A 20,481-nucleotide genomic window follows, 5' to 3' on the forward strand; every position below is an offset into this window, starting at 1 on the left:
CTCGTTATTAAAAAACAAAACCATTTTTTTTCATTAAAAACATATACAAAATATAATAAAACATGAATTACATTACAGTGAAACTCAATAATTATGCATAATTTCATACATTTGTGTGTTTCTTTGGGTCTGCACGCTTCAGCTTCTCAGAAAGCGTTGCAGCTCGGCCTTCAAGTGTCGTCTCCAACCATACTAAGGTTTCAAGGGGTGTATAGCTCTTAGCACATACCCCTTACCCATCGGTTTAAGGAGAATTGGGACACCACTTGATTCTGGTGAAGACACAAAACCGAGGGGTAAGGGTTTTAATGGGGTTTTTTTTTCCAAGGGGTTTTTTAAGACAAGCGCCAAGGGGTAGACTTGGGATTCAAATGTATTAGTGTCAACATGTCAGCTTCTGCTCTTTATAGTTTGACTTTTTGCTCTATTTTTCACAATTTTTGCTGAATATTTTGGTTTAATTTTATTTAGTCACTGTGCCACGGAACAATAAAAAAAGAAGCTAGGGGCCACAAAAGGCCCCCGGGACGTACATTGGACACCCCTGCTCTCGTCTTTAATTAAAGTCAATTTCAGTCTTGTGTGACATGGAGTGTCCCACCTCAAATTGTGGTTGGCTTTCCAAATGGTCCCACCTTAGAGGTTCCATTGTACCGAGTTTGCACCAGTCTCTTGTACTTGGGATTAATCCTCCCACTGCATGCCAATTTAATGAATTCCCACTGCTATTCTCTCCCCATGCTGTCACATTCCATCTCAAAAGGAGTCGTTCCAACCCTCATCGCCGACGCTGGAACACCCTGAGTAGCGGCAGCGGCAGCGTCACGGCAAGTACTGCAGGGACCGTCTACAGTTCTGACAGCCAGGTCCGCCTTCATGTGGGCATGCAGGTCCTGTTGAACAGTGCCAATGAGATGGCCTCCATCCGTTACTTGGGCACGGCTGACTTTGCCCCTGGCCAATGGCTGGGTCTAGAGCTCCGAAGCCCCAAGGGAAAGAATGACGGCTCTGTTGGCGGGCGCCGCTATTTCACCTGCCGCCCTGACTACGGCGTGCTTGTCCGTCCGAGCCGTGTCACCTATCGTGGCATCAATGGTTCCTGCCTGGTGGATGAAAACAGTTGAGAAAATTAATTTTTCCAGCACTACTCCAGGTACACGTACAGTGGCATCTGCTGTTTAAGCAAACGATAAGTTGTCCATTTATTGATGCTCGATTTTTCCTTTTGCACTGCTTTTATGTGGAATATGTGGGTTTAAACACAGACATAAATAATGCACTCAATTCAATTCCCTTTTGAATAAACAACAGCAGTAAGTGGTCGAGGGAATAAGAGACAAAGGATTGCGCTACTTTTAATAATTAGAACATACTATATTTAGCAGTTTTGAACTAAGATAACTGTAGGATAATATTAGTACATTCCCCTAACAAGAAGTGTATAGATACAAGAGGGTAATTCGATTATTTTTTTCCCACGGCTGTTATGTTTTACACATAATTGGTGGGTGTGAAGTCAATCGATTCCTCCACTCCAATAACGTCAGAGCAACAAAATATATCAACATTGTGTTCATTGTTCAACCTGTCAAACAACGATAACAACGACCGAGCTGGCAGAGCTTTTGCTTTTGTTCTCTGCACTCCGTCTTTGATTACTAAAATAGAATCTCACATTTTTGTTTGGAAATTTCACTTTCAAATTCAACCGGCTAACATGTAACATTTCTTTAAATGATGCATATTTTTACATGTCATTTCTTTATGTACAATAACATTACATATTACACTACCAAGGGCGGCACGGTGGTCGAGTGGTTAGCGCACAGACCTCACAGCTAGGAGACCAGGGTTCAATTCCACCTTCGGCCATCTCTGTGTGGAGTTTGCATGTTCTCCCCGTGCATGCGTGCACTCCAAATTGTCCATAGGTATGAATGTGAGTGTGAATGGTTGTTTGTCTATATGTGCCCTGTGATTGGCTGGCGACCAGTCCAGGGTGTACCCCGCCTCTCGCCCAAAGGCTCCAGCACCCCCGCGACCCTCGTTAGGAAAAAGCGGTAGAAAATGAATGAATGAATTACACTACCAGTCCAGAAAAAAAGGAAGATACCCAATTTGGAAATGCTTGCGTGCATTTCATTAGACCATGGTTGGGCAAACTGCAGCCCGCGGGCCACATCAGGCCCACTAAGCGTCTTAATCCGGCCCACAGGGCAATTCCAAACTTTTTAAACCTTTAACAGCGAAAATGTAGCGCTATTGTGGCACGCTTGAGTTGCCAGAAGGGTTGGAAGCAATCTGTAGCTTGTACAAAAAAAGCAATCCAAAACACACATAGGAGTTAACATACGCTTGATAGCCAGTGTTTTATTGTTCATAATTCATATTAATGTTGCAGCTGGACTACCCAACATGCCTTGCGGGCATTCTGAAATAGATGTCACGCGAGTCAAAATGTTTTCCCACCCTGCAATAGACAATACCAATATGTTAGCACCGAATGAGGCATAACTGTATTAGATAAGTCAAACAGCTTGTGAAGAAACACTTAATCGTTAAGTTTTGAAGTTGAACAGGGTACTTTCCTCTTTTATTAGAGCTGTCAGGGTATATTTGCAGAGAACAAGTGGTCCATTGTGTGTGTGCAACACATCGTCTATTTAGTAAAACGCTCATGTATCATCCAATTAGGATGTGTAGGCCACAATAGTAGCAAGAGAATCTTCAGCGGTGTTCTGCCATTAATCTGTCTGGTCTGGCTCCCTGCAATTCAAAACAATTATTGGTCTTCAAAACCAATGATTGGCCGACTCATCTTTTACATGTTTTTTTTTTTTTAAAGCATGTTAAAATTCTACAAATGAGGCACATTCTTACCTAAAGATGCAAGAGCTTCATGTGTAAAAATAAGTGCAAACATCTTGCAGTTTCAAGAAGGCACATACAGTAATATATTGCTTGTATTGATCCATGAAAGGTCCATTTAATGTTTCTTTTGAAGCAACAAAGTTGTGTACTGCTACAAATCGAATTAATTAAAGCAAGCATTTATTTGACTGTACTCTATACTACATAATCAACTGCTTTACTTAAATAATTCCATCTCCAATAGTTATGACAGTTGCCATTTTGTTTCGTTGAGGTTTTAATGTTTGATGGAAGCATGAATGCATTGAAGCACTGTTTGATATCAATTTACAAAATTATATTTGCAAAAAAGTGAAATAAAGCCAACAATAACGTCGATAATTCTTTGACTGTGGCTTTGTCATGAACTCTGTTGCCATATAATTAACATAACCTACTTATATACAGTCATGTTATCTTTAGTTTAAAATGAGATTTTTTTGTTTTTTCTCTGCAAACAATGAAACAAAACTCTGGTGTACTGCATCACAGTACATTAAATTGCACCATCTGCTCTTTCTATAGAATCTTCCAAAACAGATCCCTGATGGGAGACAAATGATATTTCTAAGACAATAGCGCAGCACAGCTGGCACCCAAAAAAGACACTTTGCTTATCGCTTGCAAATATATGTATTGGCCGCTCTACAAGCAATTGGAAGTCATGGTTGCAATTCAGAGATAATCCTGCTGGGGGTCTCCTGCCGTGGTTTAGTTCCGATAATGCCTAGCTCAATGCGCATAATCCTTAAAATGTTGCTTTTCCTAAGCAATTTTTAACTTAAAGAAAAACATTAATATGAGTTCATATGAACACGTCAACATTTATGAACCTTTGCAGGTCAATAACTTACTCCATATTTTCATAGCATATTTGCGCCTCCCACTTAGAAAACCCCTGGCCTAAATAAATAAAGCTGACACCCTGACAGCATTTACTTCCAGGCACATTTCAGGATGCTGTTATTCAGAAACTTAGTTGTTCTTGACGTCAAACTAAGGTCAAAGAAAATGTCAGTGAAAAGTAGCTTGGCTTCTGAAAACTTTTGTGTGTTTTTCTTCCCAAATGACTCTTCTTGGCCTTTTGTTCTAACATTTCTACTCTATTTCTGTGAAAGCAGTCAGAAAGGACCGCAGTCAGTTTTTGTCTTTAATGAGTCTACTTGTGTTTTGAAAGTGAAGATCATGAAAAGGAATCTCAACTAAATAGGTTCTATTTGCCTTGCTTTGCTACTTTAAGTGTACTCAAATCCCTAAATAATGTTGCCTCATTTTCAGTTAGCTGCTTATACAATGTTAAAAAAAAAAGGAAATCACTTGGGATTTAAACAGCAACAACAATTTGGAGTCTGAAAACACACAGAGCTGAAAACTAATCCAATGTTAACGGGTTTATGTAAACAATGTTACTGCCAACCAGTTATGACATGGTGATGGGGAATTGGGACAGGGACAGGCTACACCGCACTTGATGTTGACATTGTCACTAATTTTATGGCCTTGGAGTTGACTTAATGTTAATGACCACTTCCACACTAAGGTGGTATTAGCCATGTCATATGCAAAACTCTATTATAGAGTCCATGTAGGGTATAAGGTATAAATCTGCTTCATGTTAGAACCCCCCTGTGATTGATCTTGTTTGTTGACATGTGGAAAGACTATTTTGGAAGTTTGTTTTTGTTTTCTGCCACACAGCATGGACAAGCGTCAGTCGATTCTTTCTGCTGTCACATGACTCAAGGATGATTGGATGATTGCTTGACTCGATTTTTCACGGGAATGTATCAGATAGATCTCATCCAGACCATCAAGTTGTAGTCATTGTGGCTCTGGGACAGACTTATTTTTCGTCAAAATTACTGATCATGTGATGGGTTATAACCAGTGGAGTAAAAGTGTTAAAAACACTATTTACAATGACAGGTAATTAATATATCAATTTAATTTGGTGTTACTATGTGGGGGTCGGTAACCTTTACTGGGTCAGCAACTTTTATCAAACTTAAGTTTTGCCCCCTTGCCCACTAAAGAAAATAGCTGCAAAACAAACTATTGCTATGGAGAAAAAGCTCACATCCAGGGAGAAGACCCGATTGCCTTGGATGGTGATGTTGGCTGAGAAAAAGCATTCTTATGTTTGATCCAGTTCTAGTGTAAACAAATGGAAACCAAACCTAGGTATTTTTTTTAAAACTTCAGGGAAATCTGACAAAGTATTTTCCTGTTTACCTGCGAGAACATACTGGCTAGCATCTCCTTGGTCAAACTCCTGATTGGAAGTCATTTGGCCAACAACCGACCCCCATCCCTAGATTTTCCCTTATCCCTAGATTTTCCCTGATACTGACCTCACACACCTTTTTCACAATCACCTTTTTCCACACATTTAACCTAATTACACAAATTACTCCCCATGTGACAAATGTAATTTTTGGCGCTAATGGGCTCCACTTATTTTGCTGCATTATTTTCACAGTAAGCCCAATCATTTTTATTTTAGGCCATCAACATTACAGAAGTATACCGTGCAGGATTGAGTCATTAATTTCAATAGATTCTAAGTGAGGTTGGGTACGGTTCTACTTCTGGTCGGGCATCAGGTCATCAATGGACTCCTCCTTCTCCAGACTCTTCTCCATATCCACCAGCAGCTTAACACCATCCACCACCATCTGCACTAGTTCCACCTCAGAGAAGCCCAGTCTGTCAGCGTTTGAGATGTCAAAGACTCCATCCACAGCATCGGTGTCCACGCCACCTAAGGGACAATTGACATGAGCGGGACTTTTGGTGACTTGCAACATTGTCATCTGGACCAAATTCAATTTTTGTTTACCAGTTCCACGTTTCTGGAGCCTCAGCCTCTTAAGAACTTCCTCAAACTCCGGGTGCTTGCTCATGTTTGGTAACTTCACATGGACACCAGCACGCAGACCAGTGCCGAGGTTGGATGGGCAAGTCAGGATGTAGCCAAGGTGCTCATTCCACATGAAAGAAAAACCTTTGTTCTTGAACAGCGACTCGATCTAAAAAGGGCAGGAAGTATTAAGACTTGTTAAATCAGGGACACGATGAGCTTGCTCTTCCAAACCTCGGTGAGACCGGTGCAGAAGCGAGTGAACACTTCTTTCAAGTTGCCTCCTTTCTGCATGGAGATCACTCGCAGATGGTCCTCCTCATTCACCCACACCAGGAACGTCTTGTTGTCATTGTGCCTTTAAAAGAGGATTATATACATTTGAATGTATCTACAGGAGGGAATATGAAGCCCGATTCATAATAGCCCAAGTCGTAATTATGCCTTAAATACAAGACAAAATCATACATATGAGAGTCATAAAAATTTTATAAAAAGTCGTAATATGAGATTAAAACTGAGATAAAAGGTTAAATTATGAGAAATGCATGTGAAGCATTCTTCACTGGAGCTTTCATCACATGTAACAGCATTTTTAATACTGGTTTTAATGATCGGGAAAAAAAATCTGATATCAATATCAACTATTTTTATGCTGATATTGGACCGATAATTATCGGTACCGATCCGTTCATTTCGGCCATTTTGGTCAATTGGTCGTTAGCCTGTGATCTCCTCCTGTGCTTAGACCTGTCAACCATGTTGAGTCAGTCCGTTCATTCACGTTCACGTTCGTTCCAACTCAACAGCGCAACAACACGTGATGACTAGTGGTGTGTCGGCCATGAACGAACCGGTCAAAAGAACTAGTTCTTTTTTGAGAACGGAATGTACAAGGTCACCGACAGTGTCGGTCAATCTCTCGGTCTTTCAGTCAGCTAACCAATCAAAACAAAGCATTTGCAACTGAACCGACTGAACGGGTATTGTAGGGGTGGTGACCTCGTTCATTCCGTTCACAAAAAATAACTGGTTCTTTTGACCCGTTTGTTAATGACTGACACACCACTAGTACCCATAAATACTAGACATCCCCATTTTTTGGCCTTCCATGTAGGCGTGTATCTCACCAGATGCCTCTGGCATCAGGCCAATCACGGGCCATCCTGGAGGCCAGCAGCAGAGGGGACACCGGCTTGTCAAACATAAAGTGGTCATCAATCATCTGCTGCTGCTCAGCTTCTGAAAGGTCCCTCAATGAGTAGTATTTCCCCTGCAGGTCTCCGGTTAGCGATGCCAGAACTGCAGAAAGATCAAAACATTTGCTGCCATGACATTGTTCTCCAATCTATGATGGAAGTCTACCTTCAACTGAGAGCTTTTCTACAGCGCGTCTCTCGCCTCGTCGGCAGAGTGGCGGCAGGCAGAATCCGCGGACGCTGCGGCCTGTACGAACGCGGGAGCTCAGAACATATTCAGGGTCCAGGTCATCACCACCCTTGTGGGACCAAAGAGGTATTTATCACATGATCAGTCTGTCGTATGTTGCTAGTGATGTCCTTTACCATGAGGTTGTCCGGGTTGAGGTCAGTCTTATGCATGTCTGTTGGTTTGTAGCCTCCATGTCTGTCCTCAATGACCAGATCTAGCAGCTCTTTGAAGACTTCGTATGACTCTTCATCTCCCGCCACGCAGCCAACAGTCATGATGTATGGGTGACCTGAACGCATCACAGCATGCATCGTCATTTAACAGCGGGGCATGACAAGTTACAAAGCTACATCACAAAGTTACCTCACCTGGATTATCAACACCTGTCTGGATGACACGGTCTATGGTGAAGCCATTGGGGGTAGTCCGCTCCCTCAGCGCTTGGTAAATGTCCATGGTTAAGAACTTGGCCATGTGGTTGTTGTGCTTACTGAGATCTGGGAACTCGTCCTCAGCTGTCAAACCCTTCAACTGAAGGTTGGCCATTTTTTGACAGCTAAACACGATATATTGAGATGACAACACAGTTTGGTCACTGTTCCAAGGAGATTACACTTGTCTAAGATGATCCATTACTATTCTCCCTTCACAAAAGTATGCTCAGTTTCAAGGACACTTATTTTAATGAGAGCACTTTGCTAACCTTTTATTGAGCTAATTTGCGTAACATGACTCATACTGTTGTTTGAATAGGTCAGGGGTGTCTTAACATTTTCCACTAAGGGACATATACTTAAAAATGAAAAGAGTTTGTACCACCTAGCTATTGAGCATAAAGCGATGAGCAGGTTCAGAGAGGAAAAAAAACCTTTTAAGACAACTTAAATGGACCATTTGTGATTCAATGCCCCGACAATTGCACCTTGTTTTATTTTTATAATGTGTCAGGGACCAATAAAAATTGAGCTGCGGGCCAGAACGGCCCCTGGGCTGCAGTATGCACACCCTAGCAACAAGTTAAATGAGTTAAATCCTGCCATCTAGTGGATGTAGATGCTAACTGTCACTATGTTGCTGGCAGATAGACCACCATACTGTCAACTACATCCACAAATATATAAACTTATCAATTGTTTCAGCAGTCTATTATCACAAAAACTATTATGAAAGTAAATTATTCAGCTGCCGTCAAATACATACCGAATATAGAGGTCTTTTTGTGTGTGACTTACACTTGTTCAATAGTGTCTGACATGCTTCCGTCCTGTTCTCTTGACAGATAAAGCAATGTTACAGTAAATGATGACTCGTCGGAGATATGAAGTTTGCACAGACAATGCTGTCCTGTTGAGTGTTTTTTTTTTAATATATTGCCAACTTATATAGTCAATACGTCACCGTTACGTGTTGTATTATAAACGTGGCAAACGCTACGTGGACGACCTGTTAAAAGACATCGCAAAGAAACGCTTGCTTTTTGGGCAAAAACAACGTATACAAACAAAGCCTTCTTATCCAACTTCCTGGATAACGCTTATGACGTCACCACCTGGACGCGCAATAACGACCTTTAAAAGCGTTAAAATGTAAATTAACAATGGATTCATAATATAAATGTATGCTACTGGACCAAAAAAGCATGATTCGTGTACAAATATTAAGGTAACAATTTAAAAACACCGTTAATGTATATATTATTCATTATAATTACACTATTAACGGACAGGATCGATACAACTTTCCAGGACAGTATTAGTACACTTGCTAACAAAATATGCAGTATTGCCCCAAATCAACAGTACAGTAATTGGCAATCCCAGTCGATTCCCCATGTGACCTACTATAGTTTTAGTTTGTGGCCGCCAGGGGGCGAAATAGTTGCATCCATACCTTGTCTGTTTCTCTACTTCTGCAGAGCTAATTCCATAATAAACTGGTGGTAGCAGACTGCAATTGTAATTTCCTAATATATTATAAGCTGTTGATGAAATAAATGTACAGGCAACATGAACACACATTTTAGGCCATAGTCACTTCAGAGAATGCTGATTGCTCCAATTCCCCCAAATGAACCTAATATAACCTTTGACCCCAGCTTCCTAGTAATCTTTTCAGACGGGCTTTGATTATTATTATCATTATTATTTTTTTATTATTATTATAGGCTCCAGCACGCCCGCGACCCTCATGAGGATAAGCAGTAGAAAATGAATGAATGAATTATGATTGTTATGTGAATTCTTTAGAGTGACAAGTACTTTTTGAGTACTATATAACAACATTGTTACTTTACCTTGTATTTTACTGTATGTGTATTTAAACTAGCAGATACTAGATTTGAATACAGGAAGTGAACAAATGATGTGAAACAGACGGGGGTGTGATATATGTGATGTATTCCAATCTAACTTGAATGCATGTTCAAACTAATGAAACAATTACCATACATTCTACAGAAAAAGGTTTTCTATGCTGAAACTATGAAAATATTCCTTTTAATAACATTGAATTCCATGTTGTGGAAATTCAATGAACCACAATAAACCAGGGATGACTGTACTTTCAGTACATCTCTACAGGAAGTTGAGGTAGCTCTCCCTCAGGAAAACACTACCCCCTAGCGATTTGGTGGAGAACTGTCTATAATGAGCTCCTGGAATTAAATAGTTTTTGCACAATATTCACTGAGAATCAGTAAACATGACAATATTTCTTCCAAATAGGTTTGTTTATGGCTGTCAAATGTCACTGAAGATTTCTTTTCTCCATAGCATTGGATCATTTTACCTGATTTAATGGCCGGTGATGGTATAGTGTGCTCTTGCACCACTGTTGTGATTCAGTTTCACTAATAAGCAGAGTTGCAAAAATATTGTCCTGTAAGAGTTTTTTAGGAAACATAAAACTCATATTATATAGTAATTTATTCATTTTGGCGAATGTCTTCCCATGGGTACAGCATTTACCCGTGCCATAGTACAATACTCTGTAATTACATCATTTACAGGTGCAGTTCAGTATGTCTTTGTACATTATGAGCTGCAAAAGGAACACAAAGTGATATAATATATAAGCCATACATGTACAGGAGACAAAAGCAAAAACACTAATCACTCATTGATCTGGCCAACAAGGATGCATTTGTCTTCACCAGTCAGAGTGTTCTGACAGCAGATGGACTGACAAGCTTGCCAATGCATGTAAGAGCTGACAGACATCAGCAGCTTGTGGTGTTTATTACTTGGATACACGATGTGACAGCCTTAAAACGGAACAGGAAACTCAAGACAGATGTGTGTTTGTGTGTGTGTGTGTGGAAAATGAGCAAATTACACCCAAACTGTTTATACACATGATGAACAAATGCATTTTTTTTCCAATATTACCATTCACACCCATTTGTATTCCACGACGTTGGTTCTGTAATAGAAAAGATAAAATATGTAAATGTTGGAGCACTTCCAGATAACAAATTTGAAGGTTAACATTGATTCAGCAATATTCACTGTCTATATAACTGCACACAAAAAAACATTATTTTTTTACTATTAAAAAGGGATAATGAAAGAAAAATCTCCATCAACTTTTCAACACAGTCAAGTCATGAACACAAGATCTCAGTTTGTGGACGCCGGAGGCGACTTATTTGAGTTGAACAGCAACAAAGCAGTGAACAGATTGTTGCTGATGGTGCTTTTTAATAATCTCTGCTTTACCTGCATCAGCGCTTTGTTTTTGCATCCACCCTCAAAGGGCACAACAGAGGACGCATGGAAATCCCTGCATTTACTCTTTACAGGCGGTCCTCATGTTATGACGTTTCATGGCTACGACGCACCCCTATGAATATTAATATTGTTCAAAACCAATAAGCAACCTCATGTGCGCACAGTGAAAGAATGCATAGTCGTGCGGCGCTACACTCAGGAAGGACATCACTCTTCTTTTGTTAACTTTTTTTTGCTGTCATTGTGTCCCCCAAGGTGAAGCAGACTCTTCCGAAAAGAGAAAAGAAAAGCAAAAGTAAAGCGAAATTAGACTCGGAAAATTGTCTGCATGCCTGGTCCAAAAATCAAGGATCAAGAACATCAAGGATAAAGATGAAAACATTTGAAAGATTTTGCCCCTTCTGGTATGCAAGCCAATCACAGGCATCAAAGGAGTTTTGTTTTGATTTTACTACTTCATGCTATTACTGTATGACACATGTCACACACAACCAGTGCATGTGTGTACAATAATCCCTCATTTATTGCAATTAATTGGTTTCAGATCTAATCGTGATAAGTGGATTTCTTATATTTGTACTTTAAATTAACAATTTTTCGTTTGAAAATTCTTAATATAAGCAAAAATATAAAAATTTTCATTACAAATAGATCATTTTAACTAATAAGTTGTTTTCCACCACAAAACAGCATGATTTATGAATAAATTTTTGACAAACCATGATAGAGTGAAACCACAAAATTCATGGCGAGGGATTACTGTACCGTGTGAGGAACTTTGGTGTTAATTTAGGTATAAATTCCAACTTCTACTAAAACTTGACTTTGCCGTTATAGGAGCGAAACAGGCACACAGTCCGAGGACCTCCTGTATATTTTTGGACAGCATTCGTACTCCTTTTTCCTTAGTTTGCTCTTAATCCTTTCAAACAGCTTAAAACCTGACGTGAGAGTCAACTGATGCAAAATGAGTTCGCTTGTACTTTAAGAAGCTTGTTCATTAATAATTCATAGAGCCACATCCAAATAATAAATAAAGAAATGAATAAATAAACACGCAGGCAAGCAAACATCAAGAGAAACACATTTTCGTAGCTTTTCTTTTTACTACACATGTCTCTGTAAATCCAACATACTATTCTCAGACAGTAGAAGTTACCTGCCAAGCTTTTTTTTTTTTTTTTTTTGCCTCAACGAGGGATGTGGGTAATGAACAGCGTGAGGGTCCTGCAATAGAAATGAAATATGTGGCTGGCAGCAGCAACTTTTAAATTGGTCTCCGCAGTCATCAGACTATGTGAATCAAGTCTGAAGTCGGCCAACTGTAGAGATTTAAATCAGAATAATTGTCCATTCTAGTGCTTCTCCAGCCATCAGTCAGTGGGCTCACAAAAACTGTTCACTTGAAATCTCTGCTATAAACTCCATCCTCTGAGGTCGCACCCAGGCATGCTCCTTTCAATGATGAAAAAATACATTTCTTCGACTTAAAAACTAACCTTTTTCATTTTGCCATCCAATGTTCTTTGATGTGCTTTTAATGTTCATTTTGGGGATCGCCCCTCTTGAGTTTCTCATAGCAAAAATGTCATGGATCGAGCTCCTGGTTGTGCTCCTTAGTGGTTTCCAAACTGGAGGGAAAAAGCCAAGGATGCGAGGATGGTGTAAACCGTCTTTCCTGACACAGTGAACACAGTCTTGGGGAGTGAAAAATGTGGTACAGGCATGTTGGCTAAAGCACAGTGGCATTGTGACCCTCCATTTTGGGCAGCCGGGGGTCATGCACTGTCCCCATGGTGACTAATAGTGGTCGGCTGTCCTCTGATAATGCTGACCGACTCAGGGACACCGAGGTGGGCACGGGGGCTCTCTGGTGGGCGGTAGATGCGCCCTGTTGGGGTGCAAGGGGCGGAGGGGGATTGGACTCCATTGACATGCCCTGCTGCTCCTGGTAGCCATAACCGATGCTTCCACAGGGTAAACGTCTCAGTCTATAGAGGGGAACAGGTGGCAAAGCTGCTGAATCTAAAAGTAGGGGTGTTTGGGTGGCTGGAGATGGTGGTACTAACTGGGGTCTGCAAAGACCCTGCTGCTGCTGCTGATGCTGATGCAGCATCTGAAGTTGGTGCTGATGTTGGAATTTATGCTGGAGACCCATAGAACCAGCCACTTCAGCCACAGTCCGTCCCACATGCTCCTGCCCTTCACCGGGCACCCTGCCGCTGCTGTTGCCCATGCCGACAACGCCACCCACCCCTCCCTGCCTCTGCTGCTTCCTCTGTTGCTGCTGCAGAAACCAGGATCCATATGTGGGGTTCCAAAGACTGCTGCTCTTCCCGTTGTGGCTGTCCTTCTCTGCTGGGTGGCCCTGAGTGAAGGCAAGATTGATGTGGCCCCCCTCTGGGCCCGACTGGGAGGGTCCCTTTGCAGTGAGTGTGCCTGTGGCTGTGGAGGTGACAGTGGTTGTCATGGTGATGTGAGGTTGCTGGTGTTGATGGAGGTAGGACTGAGCTGGTGTCTTTCCTTGGGCCTCGGATGATCTGCTTGTTCCAGCTGTGTGTTCCCCGCCTCTATGACTTTCCTCTGTGGAGTAGCATGGAGGTGGTTGTGGGAGCTCCCCATCAGGCACCTGAGCATTCACCAGTATGGTAGGCCCCGATGGGTCATCAAGCTGCGCAGGTACACACTCCTCCTCTTCCAGGATAGGCCCGTACTCAATAGGTAAAGGCATGGTCACCACATCAGGGTCCTGCAGTGCAGTAAATCATCATAAGAGCACAGGTTTGTTATCACCAGTGTTGTCATTCAGGTTACATTGTTAAACATGCAATGTTGATGAGTGTTATACTTAACAACAAAATCAACACACAATGATTGCGTATGATGTGGAGATGCGCCGATCAATCGGACATAGGTAAATATTGTCCGATTTCTGTAAATGTCATGTGATGCCGATAAAGCCGATCATAAAAACTGATCAGCATTCAGCGGCAAATCCTATATGTCTTCTTTGTCACGAAGGCAAAATGCCAGCAAAATGTTACGTCTCATATTGAGCTTGACATAGTCTACGCCAATCGATACCAGCATGTCTGATCACTTTCTTACCAAACCTGTTGTTGTTCAGCTATTCTAGCACTTTTGGAGAATTTTTCATTCACAATCTTTATGCGAAACATGAACATATATTTCTTTATTTCCCTTTTCTGTCCCAGAAAACTAGTTAATGTGAGCTAGCTAACAATGCATGTGATCGGGACACAGCTGCTTTGACCCTTAAACTCTAACAAAAAAAACGTCAACAGTATTCCATTTACATGACTGACCTGTATATCAACCAAGCTAGAGCAATATTATTATTGTAGCAGCTAACCTGTAATACTATATTTTTGTCGGAATAACACAAAGCCTCGCTATAACAAAACAACAGGACAGACTGACGCAGTGGATACACCAGCTCTCAACTTAGACCAGACAACAGCGTGATTGTTAAAAAAGTCATTAATTAATAATGAGTGGTTTTCCATAGCCTACCAATACTATTTGTAACAAAAAAATAAAATAAATACAAGTTACAGCATATGCAGTATTCTGGTCACTAGGTGTAAAGTATTGTTATACTGATGAGACATTACATTACCACCACACTCCGACATGAAAAGAAGTTCTCCTCCCATTCCATGTGGAAGTGGTATTTTTTGGCTTCTTATTTTGTCCTTCCTCCCTACTCCATTTGAAAGACTTTCTTAAGTTTAGATCAAGTACATTTTTGAGGCTAACTCGTTAGCTTGGTAGCTTACTATGCTGGCAGCGACTGTCTCTTAAGTCCCTACAGTATCCTGCGCAATGTGGCGTCAACAAAGAATAATGGGAGTGTAAAGAGTGTAAAGGTGACTTTTGGGTGACTATTGTTAAAACGTAAACATACAAAGTCATACACAGGTTTTCTATGCTGTAACTACAAAAAATTCAGTTTATTAATATTGACTTCTACTTCATTGAAATTCAATTACTGGACTGGAACCAATTAACCGCAATAAACGAGGGACAACTGTACAAAGATGGGTACAAATGGAAAAACAGGTTCCACAGTAGGTGTTCTATACTGTGGGAGACTGCTGTCACTTACCCTTCTTATTGTTTTTCTGGACAGTACCCGCATGGAATAAAAGCACTCTAAAAGCTTTCTGCTCCACTCCTTTCTAACTATCTTTTTCTCCCTCCAGCGAAGCACAGTCTTTCTGTCAGTGGATATTTGATTGTTTTCTGTTTTTTTCCTGATGTCTAATTCTTTTAGAGTCAATTTTGAAATGTTTTGCAACTTTTGCTCTTGAGATGCTGCACACTGCATTGAGCAGCACTTTCTCTTTAATCAGCACTACAGATGGCGCCTGCTACTCCTCAGGTGTGTTGTGATGAAGATGTTTTCCATGACACAAAAAGAGACATTATTCTCATTATAATAATGTGAAAGCAGAATATTCTGCTTTCTTTTAACAAATCATTGTTGCATTGTATTGTATTATGCAGATTTTTTTTCCAGAATACGTCTCAAATACGGAAACGTAGAGCTACAGTACTATAAACACTTTCTTACCTGCAAGCAGTAGTCAATCCTCTCCAGGATAGTTGAGAAATTCGGTCTGTCCTCAGGTTGATGCTGCCAACTTTGAGTCATTATACGGTATCTGGAGTACACAAGAAGTACACAAGAATGTATAGATGTGAATAAACTGTATAGTTGTGCAGTGTATACAAATTTCCACCAATCACCAAGCTGAGAGAAAAATACGTATTTCTTACAAAATTGGCCAACCAAGCTGATTGAGTCATTCCTTTTACATTAAGACGTTTACACACATAACATTTCAATGAAAATATAAACTGAATTTAATTGAAGTGCAAAAAAGAGACAGTTAAGCTGAATGACAATTAAAACCAAGCAAGTGGATAATGTGATACTAGTCTATTGATTTATATTAAGGCTTGAGCCGTGCCTGTATAATCAACAGTCATTTTAATCGAAAATACCAAGATTGTACAACTTCCAAAGTAGTTGTACCTGTATGTAGAGTGTACATGTTTTTTGTGTTTTTTATTCAAGGCAATGCCCTTATTTGTGTGTGTATGTGCACGAGCATACAAGTATGTACTGTACGTGTATGCACTCTGAAAATTGAAGTGAAGAAACCTACAAAGCTTGGGTTTATAATTTAAAATGTGAGATAGAAAAATGTTTTAATATGTTCTCAAGGACATCAATAATGAGTGCCTGCTCCCATTATTTCTTTCAATTGACTTCTCTCAGATTGAAGATCAATTTCACTGACTGCTGATGACAACTTTTTTCCTGACATCAAGCACTGAATATTGAATCTTTCAAAGTTTTCACTTAAAATCTGTTGTATAATAATATTTTAAGGTTAGGCTAGTCAAATTATAGTCAAACTTTGGTTTTTGAATACCCCCTGTTTTATATGAAAAAATGTCTCGGTTATTGTACAATATTGCATAAAGCTGGTTTTTGAATACCCCGTTTTATATGAAAAAATGTCTCGGTTATTGTACAATATTGCATGAAACACGTTGTTGTATTGTGTCCTTTGGCACGTTGACTCTTGTGGTGTTAATAAACATATGGATGGAGGAAAACAAATTTGTGTGTCTTGAACACATTTGTTTTATTTCCTATGGGAAAAATTTCAAACATTCCACACTACAAAATAAGTAATAAATGAATGTATGATTCATGCTGATATTGTATGGGAACGATATTGGTATTGGCTGATACTCAAGGCTGCGATATCGGTATGGTATCGGAAGTGAAAAAGTAGAATTTGGAGTGCTGCCATAGTACTAGAAATGGACCCCGTGTCTATGTTTTTTCTTCTTCTGCAGCCCTTCAACAGCGCAAATCACTCGTATTTGTGTTTTTTTTTCTCAAAATATTTTAATTTATAGCTATGCTGGTGTGCTCAGAAACATTTATGTAAAAGTAAGAACTTTCAGTAGATGTATTGTTTTAGAGTGTGTGTCTGTGTGGGTTTTAAACCCAACCCAGTCCTTTTTTAACCTGTAATGTGGATTTTCAGCTACAACTTCCCATGACATTGTTTTCAAGCTCAGAGACAAACATGAAAGAAAGTTGATGTTGGTTCTTACTGAAATCCCCCAAGGCATTCCTGGCTAGGTCTATGGTTTTATAGTGGCCTCCGCCAGTGGTTGAGGTTTATACTTTTACCTCTACTAGTAACAATGTTTGTTGCAACGGTAGCTAAAAAATGTGTACTGTATTTTGAAGCAGTGCCAATTTCAACTTCTGTCAGCTGTCGCTTGTCATGCCGTGTACAGTGGGGACAAGGAGCAATTTTCCCCTCTTTGCCTGTCATACACAGATTTTGCTTCAACAAGGTTCTCGTGCAGTTGAAGTGGAGTTTCAAGTAGATTGCCCTAACATTGTGCCCCCCCCCCCTCCTCATCCCACTACATCTGTGTGCAGTTTATGAACAGCTTGTATAAACATCATAACAAATGGTACTGCTGTGTGTATACGGTCATCCCGGTGAGAATTTCTCGGCTTCATTTGATCATGGTTTTTCGACAATATATTAACAAATGCTGTTTTTTTGGTTGAATATGGACTATTATTAGCCAAACATATGCATGTTTAAGCTAATGTTATTTATTTTTTGCTTAAATTAAGCATTATCAAGCATAAAAATAACTAAATTAACTAAAATGCAAATATGAGGCATTCAAAGATGTGTTCAAATATAGTGATGTAGTCTTCTAGACTAGTCACTAGGTGTCAGTAATGTTACTGTAATGTTCGGTGAGGCACACAATCACCAGACTTGATTGCTGGAACAACAGGCTGTTATTGCAGGTTTGAATTATCTCAGACTACGTACAATAATCCCTAATAAAAACACAGACAACGACAAGACGAAAGTCAAATCTAAACCAGATGTCACTTCTTGTTGACCACTCAATCCGCTCCCTTCGGGAACACATTTACAGCAACAAACACAAGCATGTGTCTTATTTATGTCTCAAATGCCTTATTGACTCATGTTATGTCTACTATATTGGGTAATACAAGTGTAAAGGTGACTATGGTGGTGTTAGGTAATGTCTAGAGGGCTCTAATAATGTTAATAAACATATTTAGAAAGTCGTAAACAAGTTTTTGATGCTTTAACTACAAAAATATTGTATTCAAAAATAAGGAAATCTTCATTGTCAAGGTATGGGTATGGAACCAATTAACTGTGATTAACTAGGGATACATACATGCATTTTTTTCCTGGACCTCTCAGAATCTTTGTCTTGGTTTTAGATTTAACATTTATATTAACATCTCATGGGGCTGCACGGCGGTCGAGTGGTTAGCACGCAGACCTCACAGCTAGGAGACCCAAGTTCAATCCGACCCTAATTGGCGACTCCAAATTGTCCATAGGTATGAATGTGAGTGTGAATAGTTGTTTGTCTATATGTGCCCTGTGATTGGCTGGCCACCAGTCCAGGGTGTACCCCGCCTCTCGCCCAAAGATAGCTGGGATATAGGCTCCAGCAACCCCCTTGACCCTCGTGAGGATAAGCGGTAGAAAATGAATGAATGAATTAACATTTCATATTTTATATTCCGCAGTGTGCGTGTGTGCATCTTTACATACACAGGCCCAGGGCAGTTCTTGGGTGGGTCCATTCTTCCACCGTTGGTCACAAAGTCCAGCACCTCTTGGTTACTGCGACTTGGATAAGGCATGTAGCCCAGGGAGAAGATCTCCCACAGCAACACCCCAAATGACCTAGGAGTAATGTGATGAGAGAAAAGGGGTGGGAAAGAAGGACAATCAAGTCATGAATCACAAGCGCTATTAAAGCCGAGGCTGTAAAGTCTATATAAGAGCATATAAAAAAAGACACATGGCGAAGAATTAAAAAAACATTGGTCTCTGGCTGCGGCACGGCGGTCGAGTGGTTAGCGCACAGACCTCACAGCTAGGAGACCAGGGTTCAATTCCACCCTCGGCCATCTCTGTGTGGAGTTTGCATGTTCTCAATGCGTGGGTTTTCTCCGGGTACTCCGGTTTCCACCCACATTCCAAAAACATGCTAGGTTAATTGGCGACTCCAAATTGTCCATAGGTATGAATGTGAGTGTGAATGGTTGTTTGTCTATATGTGCCCTGTGATTGGCTGGCGAGCAGTTCAGGGTGTACCCTCTCGCCCAAAGACAGCTGGGATAGGCTCCAGCACCCCAGCGACCCTCGTGAGGAAAAGCGGTAGAAAATGAATGAATGGTCTCTGGCTTGGACAGGATTTAGGACAGAGGGAGGAATACAGTGAAGAATGACAGAAGTGTGATCATGAAACACTAATATGGAGTCACGGTGACAGCACGTTTGACCTCATGGTCCTGAAGGATAGAGAACAGTCAGGGCTTCTCACCATGTGTCTGTTTTTGACGTGAAGATGCCTTCCATGAAGGCCTCAGGTGGCATCCACTTTACTGGCAGCATGGCACGTCCACCTTTCCTGTAATAGCTTGCCCTGCACAAACACACACACAATATCATGAAACCAGCAGGAAAAGGTGTAAGAATATTAGCATGAAAAGCAGCTGCAATGTGCTTCCCAGTTTCCTTAGCAACAGCCTAAAAAACAGAAGGGTAAGAGCAGAGATCTCAAATGTAATAATTAATACTGTGCTACCAGTGGATGCATCAGCGTGACGATGCAAATGCTTTCCAAACATCTTAGTGTGAAGGACTGTGTGAGAAGTCTTTATCTGTCAAAGAAGGCAAGAGTGTTTTTATTCCCTCTGGGCTGGGTGGTGCATGTCAAATCTATTTTAATGCTCACTTGCCGTTGCCTTTGGTCGGGAAATGATCTAATGTCGACCATGGTTGAGGTCAAAGTGTGATTCACAACATCTTCTTAATGCCCTTCATGTCCTCCAAGAAGAATCGACATATATCGTATCAACATGCAAGTTTAAAAGTGCCAACTGGAGGGAAAAAGTAAGTTTGACATTGTTTACAGGATGGGTGATTCGAGGCTCTGAAAATTAGGGTTGCTCAGCCCATCATTCTGCATTCAGTCCCATAAAATTACCATTTTAACTTTATTCAAATGAGTTATGTAAGCGCTAAAGAGACACTCTGCCAGCAGACCAGTCAGAGTGCATTCTGGGACTTGCGGCATCAGCAACGTGTTCAATGTGGATGTTCCCCCTGCCAGTTTAGACATAAAATAAATATTTTGACACAAGTGTAGCAGTATAGATGAAGCTAAGCTAAGCTCAAGCTAAGGAATTGGTGCCTCGTTTTATCTGATACTGGTTGCAAATCGGTACATTTGTTTAAACCAGGGGTCTCAAACTCAATTTACTTGGGGGCCACTGGAGCTAGGGTCTGGGCGAGACTGGGCCGCATCAGGTTTTCCAAAAAAAACAAAACAAATGCATTTATTAAAAACAGAAAAATGAATGAACTTTGCTTTGGTTTCGATTTTCTACAGGAAAAGCTCTGATAAAACATTCCA

The 20,481-nt window shown here is 40.6% G+C and overlaps 2 protein-coding genes and 1 pseudogene across 8 annotated transcripts in view; 1 reads left to right on the plus strand and 2 right to left on the minus strand.

Moving 5' to 3' along the window:
• The window catches only part of LOC131140566 (CAP-Gly domain-containing linker protein 4), a 59,677-nt gene extending 55,737 nt beyond the window's left edge, over window positions 1-3,940 (plus strand). The window contains exon 15 of one of the 2 annotated variants that reach the window (XM_058091107.2): window positions 764-3,939. In XM_058091107.2, coding sequence (XP_057947090.2) covers window positions 764-1,124 — 361 coding nt within the window. In that variant the 3' untranslated portion in view covers window positions 1,125-3,939. Of the gene's footprint in view, window positions 1-763 lie in introns of both variants that reach the window. The other variant, XM_058091108.2, reaches the window with a different exon arrangement.
• A 1,437-nt stretch (window positions 3,941-5,377) lies between these two features.
• Window positions 5,378-8,739, minus strand: LOC131140522 (creatine kinase, testis isozyme-like; annotated as a pseudogene). The gene is made up of 7 exons (XR_013629724.1): window positions 8,434-8,739; window positions 7,570-7,757; window positions 7,136-7,490; window positions 6,901-7,072; window positions 6,005-6,128; window positions 5,750-5,939; window positions 5,378-5,671 (listed from the first exon to the last, which is right to left on the minus strand). The product of XR_013629724.1 is annotated as a creatine kinase, testis isozyme-like (transcript).
• Window positions 8,740-10,100: 1,361 nt separating this feature from the next.
• alk (ALK receptor tyrosine kinase) overlaps window positions 10,101-20,481 on the minus strand; it is a 266,664-nt gene continuing 256,283 nt past the window's right edge. For 3 of the 5 annotated variants that reach the window (XM_058091042.2, XM_078795990.1, XM_058091043.2), the window contains 4 exons: window positions 19,387-19,488; window positions 18,609-18,743; window positions 15,527-15,617; window positions 10,102-13,678 (listed from right to left, as the gene is read on the minus strand). In XM_058091042.2, the coding sequence (XP_057947025.2) occupies window positions 12,662-13,678; window positions 15,527-15,617; window positions 18,609-18,743; window positions 19,387-19,488 (1,345 nt within the window). In that variant the 3' untranslated portion in view covers window positions 10,102-12,661. Of the gene's footprint in view, window positions 13,679-15,526; window positions 15,618-18,608; window positions 18,744-19,386; window positions 19,489-20,481 lie in introns of all 5 variants that reach the window. The other 2 variants (XM_058091041.2, XM_058091039.2) reach the window with 1 other exon arrangement.

The sequence above is a fragment of the Doryrhamphus excisus genome, linkage group LG14 (genome assembly GCF_037039965.1).
Source record: "Doryrhamphus excisus strain RoL-2023G ecotype Guam linkage group LG14, RoL_Dexc_Guam_v1.1, whole genome shotgun sequence".
Classification (NCBI taxonomy): domain Eukaryota; kingdom Metazoa; phylum Chordata; class Actinopteri; order Syngnathiformes; family Syngnathidae; genus Doryrhamphus; species Doryrhamphus excisus.